The 17,253-nt window shown below is 37.2% G+C and overlaps 4 protein-coding genes across 8 annotated transcripts; 1 reads left to right on the top strand and 3 right to left on the bottom strand.

Annotated features, from left to right (window-relative positions):
* The first annotated feature begins 147 nt into the window (after window positions 1–147).
* Window positions 148–5,315, top strand: LOC127265533 (probable DEAD-box ATP-dependent RNA helicase 48). Of its 3 annotated transcripts, none has more exons than XM_051295358.1 (11): window positions 148–1,226; window positions 1,296–1,405; window positions 1,797–1,852; window positions 1,946–2,170; window positions 2,277–2,483; window positions 2,554–2,640; window positions 2,722–2,817; window positions 2,906–3,121; window positions 3,203–3,385; window positions 3,462–3,703; window positions 4,788–5,315. In XM_051295358.1, exons 1-10 carry the CDS (start codon window positions 196–198, stop codon window positions 3,690–3,692), a joined length of 2,442 nt encoding a protein of 813 aa, XP_051151315.1. In that variant the 5' UTR covers window positions 148–195; the 3' UTR covers window positions 3,693–3,703; window positions 4,788–5,315. The 3 variants fall into 3 exon arrangements, with proteins under 3 accessions (XP_051151315.1, XP_051151316.1, XP_051151317.1); XM_051295359.1 differs by having other exon boundaries at window positions 4,799–5,315; XM_051295360.1 differs by lacking the exon at window positions 4,788–5,315 and adding an exon at window positions 4,285–4,449.
* LOC127265535 (stress-response A/B barrel domain-containing protein UP3) lies at window positions 4,747–9,616 on the bottom strand. 3 transcript variants are annotated; one of them, XR_007841975.1, is made up of 11 exons: window positions 9,354–9,616; window positions 9,140–9,254; window positions 8,542–8,669; window positions 8,225–8,364; window positions 8,047–8,115; window positions 7,731–7,869; window positions 7,331–7,393; window positions 6,903–6,946; window positions 6,540–6,630; window positions 6,401–6,462; window positions 4,747–6,305 (listed from the first exon to the last, which is right to left on the bottom strand). XR_007841975.1 is itself a non-coding variant. In XM_051295362.1 (10 exons), the coding sequence occupies exons 1-9, from the start codon at window positions 9,493–9,495 to the stop codon at window positions 6,544–6,546; spliced, it is 927 nt and encodes a 308-aa protein (XP_051151319.1). In that variant the 5' UTR covers window positions 9,496–9,615; the 3' UTR covers window positions 4,747–6,462; window positions 6,540–6,543. The 3 variants fall into 3 exon arrangements, 1 of the variants encoding a protein (XP_051151319.1); XR_007841973.1 differs by having other exon boundaries at window positions 4,747–6,280; window positions 9,354–9,614; XM_051295362.1 differs by having other exon boundaries at window positions 4,747–6,462; window positions 9,354–9,615.
* Window positions 9,617–9,742: 126 nt separating this feature from the next.
* Window positions 9,743–10,685, bottom strand: LOC127265537 (protein P21-like). Its single transcript, XM_051295363.1, has one exon. It carries the CDS (start codon window positions 10,587–10,589, stop codon window positions 9,921–9,923), a length of 669 nt encoding a protein of 222 aa, XP_051151320.1. The 5' UTR covers window positions 10,590–10,685; the 3' UTR covers window positions 9,743–9,920.
* A 293-nt stretch (window positions 10,686–10,978) lies between these two features.
* Window positions 10,979–13,364, bottom strand: LOC127265534 (pentatricopeptide repeat-containing protein At5g46580, chloroplastic). Its single transcript, XM_051295361.1, has one exon. The coding sequence runs from the start codon at window positions 13,263–13,265 to the stop codon at window positions 11,142–11,144; it is 2,124 nt and encodes a 707-aa protein (XP_051151318.1). The 5' UTR covers window positions 13,266–13,364; the 3' UTR covers window positions 10,979–11,141.
* Window positions 13,365–17,253: the final 3,889 nt, after the last annotated feature.

Here is a 17,253-nt window from a genome sequence, read left to right on the forward strand (position 1 = left end):
GAATCTTAATTGTTGTTTAATCGATTTGTAATTTTGTAATTGTGGAAGAGAAAGTAATAAAGAAATAGTCAAAATTGAAGTCAAAGTCAAAGGGTTGACAGGTTGAATTGCGGAATTATTGTAACCCTAAAGGCGACAGAGCTTCCAAATTAAAACCCTAAACCCTTTCGAAACCCTTTTCCCCAATTCTGCGAAATGCGTTTCTTCTCCGCAATTTTCCTCGACGAGAATGGGAGGCTCTTAAACAGGCTAGGTTTCCTCCGCCGGATGGGCGGCGGCCCGCGGACATTTCCGGGAGGGCTCAACAAGTGGCAATGGAAGCGTATGCACGAGAAGAAGGCGAGGGAGAAGGAGAAGCGTCTTCTCGATCAAGAAAAGCAAGTGTATCAGGCTCGAATTCGTTCGGAAATTCGTGCCAAACTGGCGTCTGCTGAAAATCTCACTTCCGGGCAGGGAAATTCGGATAATCAGAACAATCCCGACTACGGACCGTTAACGCCCAAAGAGCACATCAAAGCTCTTGCAGATCGGTTTATGAAGGAAGGGGCAGAGGATTTGTGGAACGAAAATGATGGCCCGAAGGTGATTCCTGAAAATAAACCTGGGAGAAGCCTGTTGAAAGGTCAGCCAATTGATATGCAAAATCTTACTGCAGAAGGATCGAGCTATAGTAATGGTAGATTTGCTAATGTAGCTAAACCTAGAGGTTTTTGTACGCATACTGGGCTAGGAAGTAATATGATGATCGAAGTTGGAAATGGTGGACTTAATTTAATGGATAGTTGTAGGAATGGGTTTCGATTTGATCGATTGCATATGAAGTGTTACTATTCTGCTGATGCTGCAAGTTTCAGAAATAAAACCTCTAGTTTTGTTAGAAATAATAGTTCGAGAATCGATGGCAAGGATGCTGAAGTGAGGTCTGGTAATGGGAAGAGCGCGAAATGGCCAAGGTTTCGAATGGATTCATCGGATGATGACAGTGATGACTTTGAAGAGGATGGGGGGTTGGAAGGTGGAGGGAAAGTTTTGAGAAGCAGTGCTGCATTAGGGAAGTACGATGTTAAGATAGAGAAACGTCGTGTGCCTTTGAAAGTGTTGGAAGATGAGGATGATTTATCTCAGCGAATTGCAGAAATTCGAAATGAGATTAGGCAGAAGAAGGCTGTACAGGAAGAAGAAGAAGAGGAAATTGGGGAAGAAGAATCACTTCTCAGCACAAAAAGGTTGCTAAGATTTTATATAAGCTGTGAATTTAATACAAGTGTTTAGTTTCGATGGTGTATTTGTTTCAGGTTTGATGAGGTCGGCGGCGTATCTTCATTGACAGTCCAAGCACTAGCCGAAGCTGGTTATGTGCAAATGACCAGAGTACAGGAGGCAACCCTTTCTGCTTGTCTTGAGGGTTTGTACTTACATTTATTACAATCCGATCTCTGTTTTTGCCGAGTTATGATACCCTTTGGGTTTTCTTGCTTTGTACTAATTGGTCGGAATTTTTCGGGTCTCTGATATCTGTTCACTGTCGAAACTTGTGTTAATTTGAATTATATTGAATACAATGCAATGTGAATTAGTAAATTACCATCTGCCTCAGATAAATATTGTTAGACTTGAATGTGATTTTTTTCTGAATTAGCTAGGAATCGGTTTATGCTGCATACTCGTTCTGTTTGATATATGGCTTGCTCGTTACACTCCCGGATTTTAATGAAATCAGAAATACTTTTATTGTCAATCTTCAGTGTTTGTTCCTTACCGGTTTCTCATTATCTGAGTTCTTGACTTGATAACAGGAAGAGATGCTTTTGTAAAAGCTAGAGCAGGAACGGGCAAGAGTGTTGCGTTTTTGGTATATCCCTGTGTCCGTTCGCTTCTAGTTTTAATTCATACTACATAGTGTTCTTTCGATTTGTTTTCTCAATTTTCTGCTAAACATAAACAGCTTCCTGCTATTGAAACAGTTCTGAAGGCATCAAATGACCGCTCAAATCAGCGAATCCCTCCAATAAATGTTCTAATCGTATGCCCCACACGAGAACTCGCAAGTCAAGTATGCGCAGAAGCAAGAGTGCTACTGAAGCACCACCATGGCATAGGTGTGCAAGCATTAGTTGGCGGGACACGATTTAAAGTTGATCAAAGACGCTTAGAATCAGATCCATGCCAGGTATGCATTTACATTTAGCATATTGAAACTTCGTAGAGGCGCAGCTCAGAGCTATTAATTCCGTTACAGCCATTACCGTCGGTTTCCGTATTGTAAATGTTTGCAGATGCTTGTAGCAACCCCTGGTAGACTGTTAGATCACATTGAAAACAAGTCAGGCATCTCTGTGCGCTTGATGCGACTGAAAATGCTCATACTTGATGAAGCTGATCACTTATTGGATCTCGGGTTTAGAAAGGATATCGAGAAAATCATTGATTGCTTGCCTCGCAGCCGACAGTCTTTGCTCTTTTCAGCTACAGTTCCTAAGGAGGTTCGTATTTTTTGAGCTTGTGTTGGTGATTTGCGTAAGTGTATCTTTATATTTAACAATACAATTTCAGGTCCGTCGAATCTCTCAACTTGTTCTTAAAAGAGAACATGCATACATCGATACTGTGGGGCTTGGATCTCTCGAAACTAGTTCTAAGGTATCATTTTTAGCCCAAAAATTTTGGTCGACCTTTCTACTTGTCTGTATTCGATGAGTGATGTGATTATGTAACAATCAGGTTAAGCAATTTTACGTGATCACACCCCACGATCAGCATCTTCAAATAGTGTACCATTTGTTGAAGAGCCATACATCGGAAGTGATTGACTACAAGGTGAATTATTATCGATTCTTCACGACATGAACGCTTCGCTAACTTTAAGCCCCCTTTCTTACTGGTTTTTGCTCGGCTTCGTTTTCAGGTTATTGTCTTCTGCGCAACAGCAACAATGACTTCGCTCGTGTACACCCTTCTCCAAAAAATGAAACTGAATGTCCGAGAGATTCATTCCAAGAAACCTCAACTCTATCGTACACGTATCTCCGATGAATTCAAGGAAGCCAAAGGACTCATCCTGATTACATCCGATGTTTCAGCTCGAGGGATGAACTATCCCGATGTTACATTAGTCATTCAGGTAAAACGCCTATTGCCTAAACCTCTAGCTCGATTTCTTGAAAATGTTCGCACTGTTCTAACCTTGATTTCGACATACAAGGTGGGAATTCCCTTGGATCGAGGTCACTACATCCATCGACTCGGAAGAACAGGACGACAAGGCAAAGAAGGTGAAGGGCTTCTACTTCTTGCACCATGGGAGCAATATTTCCTCGGCGAGATAAAAGATCTTCCCCTTGAGAAATACCCGTTGTCCAAACCGGATCCTAATTCAAAACTAAAGGTATGCAATCCTTTTTTCACTCTCTAATCTCTTCCAGCTCATGGAAGTTCAAAAGATTCTTGGACAAACAATGCAGATACAAGAGTCGTTGGAGAAGATCGATATCAGCACAAAAGAAGCAGCCTACCACGCCTGGCTCGGTTACTACAACTCCATCGGCGCAATAGGGAGGGACAAGACAACGCTCGTAGAGCTTGCCAACCAGTTCTCGGCATCCATTGGCTTAGATAAGCCGCCTGCGCTCTACCGGAGAACGGTTTTGAAGATGGGGCTGAAAGGCATTCCGGGCATCCGAATACACAACTAGCAACGTTTAAGGTTCCCATTTTCTTACCACTTTCATGTCTCTTTACTACATTTGATTTCACATCATTTTTGGAGTTCACATTAAATTTTGAATGCTCTGTTTGCATAATTTAACTTTTCACTTGGATGACACTATTTGTTTTTTAAAAAGCATTATATCAAATATATTTTTTATCTCACAAATAGTAATTTTTTTACTTTCTTTCAAAATTTTTGACACTCTAAAATCCAAAATCCTGTGTCTAAATGGAGCCATTTCTTTGTCAAAACATAGACAAATTTGGTTCCAACGTGTTTCTGCATAATATAAAGAAGTGTGAAAATGAAATGGTTTGGTTGTGCACAGGTCACAAGACCCAAATTTTAAGCAAAATGTCTATTCAAAGATTTGAAATTGAAACACCCAATTAAGATTTAAAAATAAATAAATAAGAAGGGGTGGAAGCCAAACTAGCCTGCTTTGTCAATGATCAAGAATTGAAAATTTGACACCACGTATTGTTATGATCTCATCCTTTTCCATTCTTGAAAATTTATAGAAATGGGCACGTTGAGTGACGTGTTGGGATTGACTTATTTCCTTTTTTCTGTAGGAAGTAAAATGATGTTTGGGGACTTGAATAAATTTCACCTTTTATATTGAAAAGGTATTACAAAAACTGATTAAAATAGTGAATGAAACAAATAGTGACGATGCACATTCAAACAGACATGGAGATAGTGACCACTAATTATAATGCAACATGGGCTCATCCTACACAAGAAAGTCATAAGAGAAGATGTGTCCATAATAGCCAATATCAATGGCTGATACTATTGTATATGTTTTGGTCAATGGGGACATTTCTGTCATTACATTCTCCACACACACACACACCCACATATATATATATATGTATATATATATAATTACTTCAACATTTGTCTGTGCCACTTGTTTTCCTTGGATCACATGATATAAAAACCATTCCACACAACAGTAAACATCATTCAAGAAAAGTCATACACACCTCATTTTAGCCATTTCTCCATCTTCTTCTTCTTCTTTGTAACTCTTGTTTTTTTTTTTTTTTTTTTTGTCATCCTAATAATACAGAGTATGATCAGGATTCATTCTCCCCCAAATCCCATTCTTCTCACCATAGCCATCATCCTCATTATCAGCAACCTCTCAGATTGCCGCGAATTCCCCAGCAACAAAGAAGCCGCGCACCGCCCTGCAGCATCAAGGTCCCATTCCCAGTTTTCTTGGTATAATTTCCCTGTACCGTCTCCGAAGCCATCCAGGAATGAAGATGGAGATGAGTCAATATACGGAGTTTCGCTTCGGACAACTCCAGGTGGACCAAACCCTTTACACAACTGAATTCTTTCATGTTCTGTGAACAAACAAGAAGTTTTGCAACATTGTGTCTTCTTTCTATGTAATCTCTCTCTTTTGCTTAGGAATCCTTTTATACTATTGAAGTTCATAGATAGTACAGATAAATTTCAAACTATGGTTGTAAACTTTAGCTAGCTGCCCTGCAAGAAATTGTTTGAATCAATAATAGTATGTATACACAACACAGTTAGAATGTCATTGTTGCCATTCATTAGGCAAATAAATGTTGAAAGTGATTTATGTATTGTTTTTTTGCTGAGCCCATTTGGGGTATTGACAACTCTGATGTTTTCAGATTACTGGCTGTCTCATTCCAGTTTTTATTACTGGACCTTCTAAAATAATGACATCATAGCACTTCATTATGATGTAAACATATACAATTAGTTAGCAGGAAATTAGGCATGATGTACACTATTAATCCAAGTACTAATCAAACAGCTATCATGGATGTGGAAATGAAAGAGCATCATTATAGTTGTGATGTGGATTGAATTTGTTAAATTAATCCAGGCAGGAATAAGGCCAAGGGAGTTAGTGAGAATGGATGAGAGAATAATGTGAACACAAAAACAAGTGAAAATAATATTAACCAATCTATCATGCTTGCTTCATATGTGAAAATCAAGAATTCAGGCTGCAGATCTTATATAAGTCACAAAGAAATTATTTAAAATTGTTATACACATATACATACATATATATATTATATATGGTAGTATTATATTCCAAGCAATTCCTTGTCATCAACAAAATTATAAAATTCTGTAATCTGAAAGTCAAACAATGGCATTTGGAAGATTCGAAAAAAAGATGAAGCACAGAAATGGATGCCATGCACAAATTAAATAAGGAAAGATTCTTTATTTATTCCACAACAAGATGTTAACATTGTGTCAGCTATTAATCATGCAATCATCAGCACATGGCATCTTCAAGGCTTTCAAATAAATAATGTACATTGAACCCTTTCTTCTATCATGGATAGAATTAGGTATGATGTTCAAAGTATTCAAAGTAACCGAATTTCCCACCTTATTTAACAAAGTACCTGAACCGCCTGCAAAGCTGCCGACAGACTTATGCAAGGTTAAATTATAGGTGGTGTCTTGGAGCCTTGAACAGATACAGACAGAGATAGGGCAGTGGAATCAAACTCCTACAGCTGGATGTCTGTTTCTTAAATAACTGCACTCATTTACTTCCTGAGAATATTGAAAGATCTTAATGCTGACAGAATTAAGATAATCATGAATATGATTAGTACCGCTAATATATTAAAGGAAATATTAAGATATGTCAAGCAATTTATAATGAAATGTGACCTAGATGAGAGCCTGCTTCCTTGTTGTAAAGAACCTCTAGGTGTGTACACAACCACCTGATCCTGCATTAAGTTCAGACATAATAACTAGTATGGGTTTTACAGGTAATGGAAATTAAATTGTTTATGAAAAAATCAACCTTGCTACATAAGCTCTGTGCCAATAGGATCAACAGGAAAATGGACAGAAACAGCCTTCACAATGATGGGCTGGAATTTCGATCTCCACATCTGCTTTTAACAAATTTGTTTAAGCAAAATACTCATTGTATCGTTATAACCTTAATGATAAATTGGTTGTATTCAAGGAAGTTCTCAACAGGAAAAGAGAACAAATAGATATATTGGAAGTTTCATTTATATATTTAGTACTTGCTCAAAGTTCATCATCTTTATAAGTCCTCATCACAATTCCCAAATGGTTTCATTGCTCAGATTGTTGGAGAACCATAAATTGTTGCAAGTAACATTCACAAGATAACAAATAATACACAGCTACTTACAGTATTAAATTGAGGACTGTTCAAGAACATCTCAAAGGCATCAGCTGGTAGAATAACCAAAAAAAAAAAAATTAAAAAGGAAAGGAGAGAGAGACAGTCAGGTGTTTGTTATAAATCTGCTTGGGAAAAATGTGCTGATATCCAAACTATGCTTGTTATAATTATGCTACTTGAACTTTAATTCATAATCAATTGTGATGAAACAACTTATCTAGTCTGCTTTGCAGACCATGAAGTGTTAGCTATCAGTTTTTGGTCACTTCTTGATACGAAGTTGCAGCAGATGACAACATAAAAAAGAAATTTATGATTATATATGGTGAGAGAGAAAGAGTTATCGGAATAAGAATGCATGACTCAGATGGAAAAGTCATTTATCTCCAAAGTGCCTACAGTGCAATGGAGATTAAGGGAAACACATGGCTCACATGACCGGAATCGTATTACTCCCCCATGAGTATATTCTGTGCTGTCTGTATTCATATTGGGACCTGCATTGAAAGAAAATCAACACATAACCATGGCTAGGATCTCGCACAGCACAACATATAAAAGGAAGGTAAACTCCCTGGTTTCAAGAAAAAAGTGATGCTTAAAGAGTTCCAAGAAATTGGTGATATTTTGACCTAGAATATTTTACTCCATGAATAGTCCTTAATGGGTTGAGATATTTTATAAAGAAGATATCTAATAGATATTTGGAATCAATCATTTATCACTTAGAAGAGACATAATAGGATTTTATTGCTATAAGTATGGATTATTAAAAATAATAAGGCATGGATTTGGATATTTTGCGACTGACGAATAGAGAACAAGAAAACATACCTTTAGTAATCTGAACAATCAAAGAAGGGAAAACCACAGCCAGGTTATCCAGAGAAGTCATTGCATCTTCTGCAGCTTCACCCAGAGAGCTCCTAATGAATGATAAAACAAGCACAAGCTCTACGCCGTAGTTGAACTCCTGCTAGCATAATCACATCATGCTCTTGAGATGTTCTTACATAATTCAAGTAAAAATACAAAATCAGGGAATACTTATTACAATGGCATGAGAACCAACTCGAATATGAAACTAAGGTGACAGTGAAGAACATCACAGTAATGTTTATGACCAGTAAGGGTAGTCAGAACATCCAACCTCTCCCTTGCGAAATATTGGCAGGATGTCATCTTCTACTTCAGATTCATAGTCCAAATTGATCAAACCCTGTGAACCAAAATTTCATACATTAGAAAGATAGAATAATAAGCTGTCACAGCAGGGGCCTAAGAGAACATATGAATTGAGATTTTGGTGTTTACATGTCAAAGCGTACATGGCAGTAAGGCATCACATGTTCCTTAAGAATCCCCAAATAAAAGGAGTTCTTGTAAAAATTTGCAAGGTCGTCTTTTGTTTGGAAACGCATGAAGATGGCGTGCGTATAGCATTCGGGATTTTGATCACAAATACGGCCTACAGCAGTTAAAAAAAGAACCTTATAGATACTTCAAATAAGGTTCATGATGGGAAAATGCAGGGCGGATGCCAAATGTTACCACTCAAAATACTCCAAATAGATTAATGGATAGTGTATAAACTAGAAAAAGGAAACCATAGCCCAAATCTAATTACTAAGCATTGAAAGATCACCTAATGATATTGCAACAACGCCACGCATGTAATATTGTATCGTATAAATATAGTCCAGCATAACTTTCTCTTGATCTTCAGACAAATCCTCTTTCGCTTTCAGCAAACAAATATGTTCAACAACCTTTCTGCAAACATCAGTATGAGACCTGTATTACTGCAAAGCACATGGATACTCATTCCTGTAAGAGAAACTTTAATCAACTTATGCTTCTTGGAAAATTCAATGTGTGTATAGTATGGAATGCAAATGTGGTGTGTGTTTATCCGTATTATGCATAGCCAGTCTGCTTCACCTTCGATTGGATTAAACATTTAAACTATGTTCATAGAAACAGGGAAATAGAGTTCCATTGTCAAGTTAAATGGTATGTGAATACCAAAAACTGACACGCCTCACCAAGATATGAGCAATATGTTCAAATTGGAAACCGAGCTCTGGCTGGGTACACAGGAAACCCACTTTCATTGTGGATTGACGCATAACAAAGCCTTCCACATTTACTCAAGAATCGAGAACAATTTCCATGTTTTACCGCACATTAAAAATAACAGCAAAAGTATCAAAGAAAGTAGTATAACGTAAGGAACAGAAAACCTCTTTCTTCGCACATCCGCACCCATATTTCCATCCTCAAAAGCAGAAGCCCTAGCCCCCGTGACCTTTTTACCCCAATTGCACAATTTTCCTCCGGAATCGCCTAAAATGGAAACTGGCAATTCCAAAACAACACGCATTCAAATTGAGTCCAAACACGGAAGCCCCAAAACACGAAAATTCAAACCAGCAAACCAAAATATCAATTTCATACCACCACAACTCCAACCTCTAGTCGCTTTCAACCTCAAAGATATACCGGGAAGCGGGCGCGGCTCGAAGATAGCGCCACGATGGAGGCAGCCATTCACCGGCAGAGCACCACAAGAAGAAAGAATATTAGCCGGAATTCGCATTCTTCACAGTCTGTATGAGCGTGTGGCAGTGGCGACGAAGACAGCAGATTACTTTGTAGGTGGAATGAAAATTGGTGGCCTCAGAAAAACACCAAAATGTATTCTTGGCGCCTTATTATTAATCTATATATATATATACACACATAAATAAATAAATAAATTATTAAATTAAAATAAATTTACTGTCACACTTGTTACAATTTCTGATCAAATAATTATTTGAGAAAATAAAATAGCATCGATCATATACACCAAACACGCTTATTCTATTTTATTATCGAACATTGCAAAATACAATTATAAATTAAATCACATGAATTATTGCACATCACTGCAAAGTAACTGCACTATTACACTGTACGTGTATATGTGTAAATTCTTTTATGTATATTAATATTATTTCTGCAATTATAATTACAAGTAACTTAAGGGCAGAAGACAACTCTGTAACTGGTCGCCGGCGGGCAGGTGAAGGTGCTGGTGGGGTCGTCCTGGGGATACGTGAAGGCGTCGCGGCACCGCGTCTTGAAAAACCTGGAAAGATCCGTCGGCCGGCAAGTCCCGGAGTGGCAGCAATACTCCGTCGTTTTAAACACCGTGCAGGGGTTTTGGCAGCCGCCGGGAGTCCTCAGCTCGTTCGGGCACTCGCCGACGATGTCCGCCGCGCATCTCACCGGCCGGGTGCACCCGTTCGTGGTCGGCCGGAACTCCATCGGCACGTTGAATCCTTCCATAACCGAGATATCGTAGTAATCCTTCCGCCCGAACGAGTTGAGCCCGTACTCGGCGACGGTGTGCGGCGGCGCGCCGTAGGTCCGGCACTGGAGCTGCCCGTTGCAGTCGCCGGTCAGGCAGGTGCCCCTGCCGGAGGAGTCGAAGGAGCAGTTGGTCCGGGCCCAGATCTTCGCGATCTTGGGCCCTTCGCGGTACCCGATGGTCCAGGTCTGCCCGGAATCGAGGCGGCGGCCTCCGCCGGGGACGGCGGCAGGCCAGACGGTGTAGGAGCAGTTGTTGTGGATGTCGAAGATTATGGCTTGTGAATAAACGAAGAAAATGGGTACAAGTGTTAGAAGCGTAATCTTGGTGGAAACCATTTTGCCAAATTATTGTTTAGTTTTGGTTCTACGGGAGATTATTTTTTGGTTTCATATAAAGGGATAGAAAGATTAGAATTTTCAATTTTTGGAAGAGTCAAAAAAACCATCTTTGCATAATTTCAACCTCTTTATCCTTTTCTCTACAACTTTTTCACGACAAATAGTTTACAATAATCGAAATCTATGGGTGCAACCAATTTTTTACAAATATAATAATTAATATTACTAACAATTTTCAAAGTATTGAACAATGAGGTGGTAGTTAAAGAGCGTCACGTGTAGATGGGAGCATTCGAGCTGGATTAATCCTCACCGTTCACTGATGGCAGCCCTGTTCATGTACGGCGTAGATACATCCACGTTTCAGTATTTTTTAACAACCTTCACAGCACCAAAGTAAAACTGTTTTTAATCAAAAGCGCATTTATCAAAACACGATTTTACTACAAGAAGTTCAGCTGACTTTGGTATGCATAATGCATGCCTTCCTCGACATGCTGTATCTGTAACAATTTTGAAACAACAATGGATCAAAAGTCGAAGCTTTGTCTATGCAGCAGAAGCTGAAGCTGAAGCTGAACCTGATGGAGCCTTCAACTGCAGCCACGAGATCAGATCTTCGCGCGTCGCGACGAAGAAACCGGCTTGCTCCTCGCTCTCCCGGAAAGGCGCCGCGAGTTTCGCCACATGCGACGCGAAGGCATTGCCCAACCCTTGTGAGAACTTGTGCGTTCCGGCGCCGGTGGAAGCAGAAAACAACGCCGGCAAGTTCTCCTCCCTCTGCACGATCTTCGCCAGCGAACCCATCCACTCTTCGAACGCAGTGTGAGCAGCGCCGACGGAGAGCGACCGGACGTTTAACCTCCACTCTTCCTCAGTCTTAGTATGAAGACCGGGATACAGTCCGTAAACGGTGCCTAAGTACAGAAGCTCGTGGGCGCGCTCGTGGAGGTTTCTGTTCCGGCAAACGTCGATCAAACAGTTGCAGAACGGTCTCCGCGACTCGACGGCCGTGTTGCTCAGCACAGCCTTGAATTCTTCCTTCACTGTTTCGACGTTAGCACCATCGGAAAGAATGTCGACAAACGCAACCAGTTTTGGGTTTGCCTGCTCTAAACAGGCGAGGACTTTCTCCGCATCGTCGTTCTTGCAGTTCGACACGATTGAAAGCAAGCATCCGCATAGCCTGTCATCCGGCTTGATCCCTGCCTCGACGGAAGTCGTAAACACCCTCACTAAATCGTCGATTTTCTTCGCTTTCCCCAAGCACTGGATCAAGCAAGTGCATCCCATGACATTTAGATTGACATTTGCCTCCGACATCTCCCTAAACAACGCCATCGCCCTATCAACATTTCCCTCACTGCCGTATATGTTTAGCATCGCCGTGTAGCTCCAACTATCCGGCTTGCACTTATCCGACCCCTTCATGTCTTCAAACAGCCTCTCGGCCTCGTCCACCAATCCGATATCGGCGCACATGCTCAACAAAGTGTTGTACAATATGAAATCCATAGGCCATCCATTCGATTTCATCCGTTCCCAAAGCTCCAACGCATTCCTCGCCCACCTCGCGCGGCCGTAAATCTTGATCAACGCCGTTAATGTCTTCTCATTCGGCGTGATCCCCGAATCCACCATCTCCTCGAACAAACTCCTCGCCAATCCGGGCTTCCCGGCCTTCCCCATCGCCTCCAACAACGAATTGTACACGACTAAATTTGGCTGCACGCCAAGCGTCTTCATCTCCTGCAATACATATCGAATGCCATCGTAATCCCCGGCCTCTCCGAACATTTTCGCCAACACGGCGAATGCGATCGGGTCCGGGGTCCAGCCACTGGCTCTCCCTCTCTCGTACAAGCTCATTACCTCCTCAACTTTGCCTAACTTGGCGTAGACATCCAAGACAGCTGAATAAGTGACCTCATCGGGCATCAAACCGGTCTTGTACATCCTCTCAAACCACTCCACAGCCTTGTCGAAGAGATTGCATCTTTTCGCGCAGGTGATGATCGTGGAATAAGTGATGTTGTCGAGCTCGACGCCATTGTCGATCATCTCGAATGCCAGCTGCTCAATGTGCTGGAATTGCCTGCCGAACCTCAAACACTTCATGGTCACATTGTAGAAGATTGTCTCCATTGGGAACACGCCCTTGGACTTGACCCAATTGAGGAACCAAAGCGCCTTCTGCCATGGCCGCAGACTGTGCAGCACTAAGAGGGCGTTTTCCCGGTCGACCGTGTGGGGGAATTCTTCGACGACGGCGGTGAAATCGGAATCGGCGCAGAGGTTTAACCGTTTAGCGAATTGGCGGAGGTCTTTGATTTGGGGATTGTAGGAATAGGAAGAGGAGCGCTTATGGCGCTGCAAGGAGAGGACTGAGGGCTTAGGCCTGGTCGGATTGACCCAGGTCGATTTGGGCTTGGCCAATAGGGGGTGGGGGTGGGTATTGGGTCCGTTTGGCTGGTCGGGAAGAATGGTGGTCGACAAGGGTTTGAGCTGCTCGGCCAAGGAGGGGGAGGGGGGTTTGGGGTCGTGGGCAGGGCGGCGGGAGGAATTGCAGGAAGTGAGGAAGCGGTTACGCAGAGGGAGATGGAGGAGGGGGAGGGGGCGGTGGTTGTTGGTGTCGGAGTGGTGGTAGTGTGGTATGGATAGATTGGTGGCCATTGAAGGAGGAGATGAGGAAGAAGAAACAGGAGAAAGGGGTTTTGGAGAATGGGTTTTATGTAGTGCTGAAAATGGGATATTTTCTGAAAGAGATGAGATAGATTGGTGATGGGAGGGGAGGGTCGGCCTTGACCTTATCTTCTTCCTTGCTTCAACAATGGCCTCTGCTATGGAATAACCCCACTTTGGATTTTGGATTGTTACTCTGTTAGGTAAATGATTTTTTATTTTTTTTTAAAAGTAATTTAATCAATATTTATTTTGATGATAATTAATACTCCGTATTTTCATATATGAAAATTGTTTTGTTTTTAAAATTTATTTTAGTGTAATAGTAATAATTATAAATTTAATACTCTGTCCCTTCCACCTATCATATCATATTTTTTTTTTAAATAATTATACACTTTAATCTATTTTTAACTTTTTATTTTATTTTATTTTATTTAAATTTTAATTAAACTAATTAGTTATCTTAATTTTAATTTATAATTATTTATATTATAAAATAATTATTTTCACTGATGCATTCTTAATTATCTACTAATTATAAACACTCTTAATTATCTACTAATTATAGACACTGTACGTGGACGGAAGTAGTAATATTTATAATGTATAGTTTGATTATAGTATTATTAAAAATATAAATAAATGCTCTGTATTTAAACAAAATAATAATAATAAAGTAGAAAAATTTAAATTCCTCGTCTTTTTTTTCCTTACATTTATGGAGTATTTATTTTGGATGAGGAAACATTTTATTCCATTACTAAAAACTTTATACTTAAATTATAGTGTAGGTATTTTTAAAATAATAATTAAAAAAATAAAAAATATTTGTATAAATATTTTAAATTTTATATTTTAATAAATAATACTACCTCTGATTCTAAGGGTCACATTTACTTTTTACGTGTTATATTTGAATATAAATTATTATATCAAAATATAATATAAATTAATCAAAAATGACAAATATAATTATATTAGTGTCTTATTATAATACTAATAGAAAGATATTTGTACAACAAATTATATAAATATAAAAATATTTTTAATATTAAATACAATGATGTAAAAAGTAAATATAACCGTAGAGGCCGACGGATGGAGTATATAATATGAATATTATTTTATAAAAAATAAAATTTTATATAATATAAATAAATAAAAATATATATTTATTATATGTAATTAATATAAATTAATTTTATAAAAAATAAAAATTTTAAAATATAAATAAAAATATTTATTTAATAATATAAATAATGAGGTTCTGAATAGAGCTTTAAAATTTAAATAAATTAATTTATATTTATTAATTATATTTAAAATTAAAAAAAAAATAATAACAAAAAGTAATCTTATATCATATAGACTAGAATAGGGGTAAATTAATTTTTGGGAGACTTGATGTCCAGTCCCTGTCAGCTATATTAAATTTCAATTCAGTCCCTATCATAAAAGAATTGGTCTGCACTCTCTCTTTTATTTATTTCATTTAATATTGATCCCTATTCTATATTTTTTCTTTAATTTATTTAGTATAAATTTGATGTACCTTTAAATTATATTCAAATACTCCCGACGTTATTTTATATACTTATAAGACATCACGACTCTACCTATATCATGTTATGTTTTACTTAAATTGTTTCACTAATATACTTCTATTTACTTTATGGATATATTTGCTTGAGTTAAAATAAATAAATAAAACAATTACAATTATAGATATTTATAAACGCGATTATTTATATTTTAATTTTTTTGTATTAATATTAAAAAAATTATCTTATTTATCAATTAAAATCAAATTGCATAACATTTTAAAAATATTACTCCCTACGTCAGCTATAATTATGTCAAATTTCTTTCTTTAGTTGTTTGCTAAACATATATATATATAATAAACAATTTTATTTACTTACAATTTTATTAGTTTCATTTTAGCAAATAACAACCAATTTTCACTATTTTTTATAAACTCAATCGAATTGAACATAATCCAAATATATTACTATAATTGTTAATATGCATTTTAAAATATAATAATATAAATATATAAATACAAAAAATGTTAAAAACTGAAATTGAACTGAACTGAAAAATATCAAGTATGTAGTATTTGTTTCAAATTGAATTTGCTCATTAATTAAAAATTTGGTTCGATTCAGTTGGGTTCAGAAGTTTAATGGTTCCGTTAGGATATTTTGCCCACCCCTACTTATGACATCATCTTTTTTTTAAATCATTTTTTAATAAAAGTTTTTATAATACTCTTATTTTACTTCTTATCCACCTCACTTTTGTATGAAAATATTAGTACTCCCTCCGTCCCAAAAGATTTATCTTGTTTTTCCATTTTTGTCCGTTCCAAAACAATTATCATGTTTTTTTATTTAGTAGTCGTGGTCCTCACTTTATAACAAAATTATTCCTACTTTTTCATACTACCCTAATTATTACTCTAACATACTCTTTAAAATCCTTCAAAAAGTAAGGGCATTTTAGTCATTTACATTCTACTTTATACCAACTTTCAATTAAATACTATTATTACTTAATTCTCGTGCCGACTCTCAATAAGACATTTCTTTTGGGACGGACGGAGTATTATTTTTTAATCTTCATACCTAAATAAAAATGCATAATTAGCCAGGAGAGACAAAGTATTTAATAAATTGTGTAATATAAATATAAGTTTATTTGTTCGAAATCATTTTATTAATTCCAAAAATATATACTCCCTCCGGTCCTTAACAATTTATCCATTTTTTCATTTTGATCCGTTCTTTAACAATATATTCATTTTATTTTTTAGTAATTGTACTATCTACCTAACATTACAAATATCATTCTAATTCGCAATATATTATACAAATGTCATTATCTTTATATCATACAATACTAATAAATGTAGTTTAGTCCTTTTACTTTTATTTCTACTACATCTCAATATAATACTAATATTTCTAAAATTCTATGCAAAAAGTTAATGGATAAATAGATATGAGACGAATAGAGTATATTTGAACTATATATTATTTAATTTAATATTAATTTTTTTTTTTCTAAATTTAGTATCATAAAATTTAATTTAATTATTATACAATATATTTAAATATATATGTATTTAAAATACATAATCATATTTTTTCATAATTATATAAATACTTATAAATAACAAAATATATAAAATAGGCCGTGAGTATGGCGAGTGCTAGCCTGCACACAAATGTTTCCACCGGGGCTAATAGAATAAGTGCTCTCACTGAATTTCTTAATTGGTTCCTCGGTCAGGGATTGACTATAATCGATAACACTCAAGGATATCTGCTACTACACATAATACCTAAGCAACCATCATGCATACTTTGAATGTCAGTGTTTATACCCAGTGTACATACTTACATACTTGCATCAAATACGAACAGACCCGAGTGCATCTCGTCCGTACCTATAATAATGGTGTCATATGCTTCAGTAACGAATATATATGCCCAGGAAACTACTACGTGATAAATCGATAATTTTGGGTATCATACATACCATTGTTAGTGTTAACTCAGGATAAATTTAATATGGTAGTATTCTCATCCATTTCTAGAGATTATTAAATCAAATAGTACATATTTACAAGAATTCAATGAAGAAGTTTTTAGACATTAGAATATATTAGACTAAATGTTATGATTGATTTTGTTAGTGATTATCATTCGTCTTATACACACTGTTTCGAAGTGGAGAATTAATATTCATTTGTTTTAACAACTTTATGCAGAGTATAAAATGGAAGATGGATGCTACAAATGACACATAAAGAAAATACGAATAGCGCTACATACTCTATGGTCTTGCAATTGAAAAATGTAGTATAAGTTGTTGAATGTAAATGTATCATGCACAAACTTTTCCAGCAGAACCAATAGAGAAAATGCTCTCACCGAGCCTGTTAATTGCCTTCTCCGTCAAGGAATTGACT

This window comes from Andrographis paniculata, unplaced genomic scaffold (assembly GCF_009805555.1).
Source record: "Andrographis paniculata isolate CXL003 unplaced genomic scaffold, ASM980555v1 Contig73END, whole genome shotgun sequence".
Classification (NCBI taxonomy): domain Eukaryota; kingdom Viridiplantae; phylum Streptophyta; class Magnoliopsida; order Lamiales; family Acanthaceae; genus Andrographis; species Andrographis paniculata.

Coding starts and splice junctions, on each gene's coding strand:
- LOC127265533 (XM_051295358.1), top strand. CDS start 196: ATGCGTTTCTTCTCCGCAATTTTCCTCGACGAGAATGGGAGGCTCTTA. Junction 1,406..1,796: donor CCTTTCTGCTTGTCTTGAGG/GTTTGTACTTAC, acceptor ACTTGATAACAG/GAAGAGATGCTTTTGTAAAA. Junction 3,386..3,461: donor ATCCTAATTCAAAACTAAAG/GTATGCAATCCT, acceptor CAAACAATGCAG/ATACAAGAGTCGTTGGAGAA.
- LOC127265535 (XM_051295362.1), bottom strand. CDS start 9,495: ATGCGAATTCCGGCTAATATTCTTTCTTCTTGTGGTGCTCTGCCGGTG. Junction 7,870..8,046: donor CAATATTTCGCAAGGGAGAG/GTTGGATGTTCT, acceptor TTATGCTAGCAG/GAGTTCAACTACGGCGTAGA. Junction 7,394..7,730: donor GATTGTTCAGATTACTAAAG/GTATGTTTTCTT, acceptor CTTTCAATGCAG/GTCCCAATATGAATACAGAC.
- LOC127265537 (XM_051295363.1), bottom strand. CDS start 10,589: ATGGTTTCCACCAAGATTACGCTTCTAACACTTGTACCCATTTTCTTC.
- LOC127265534 (XM_051295361.1), bottom strand. CDS start 13,265: ATGGCCACCAATCTATCCATACCACACTACCACCACTCCGACACCAAC.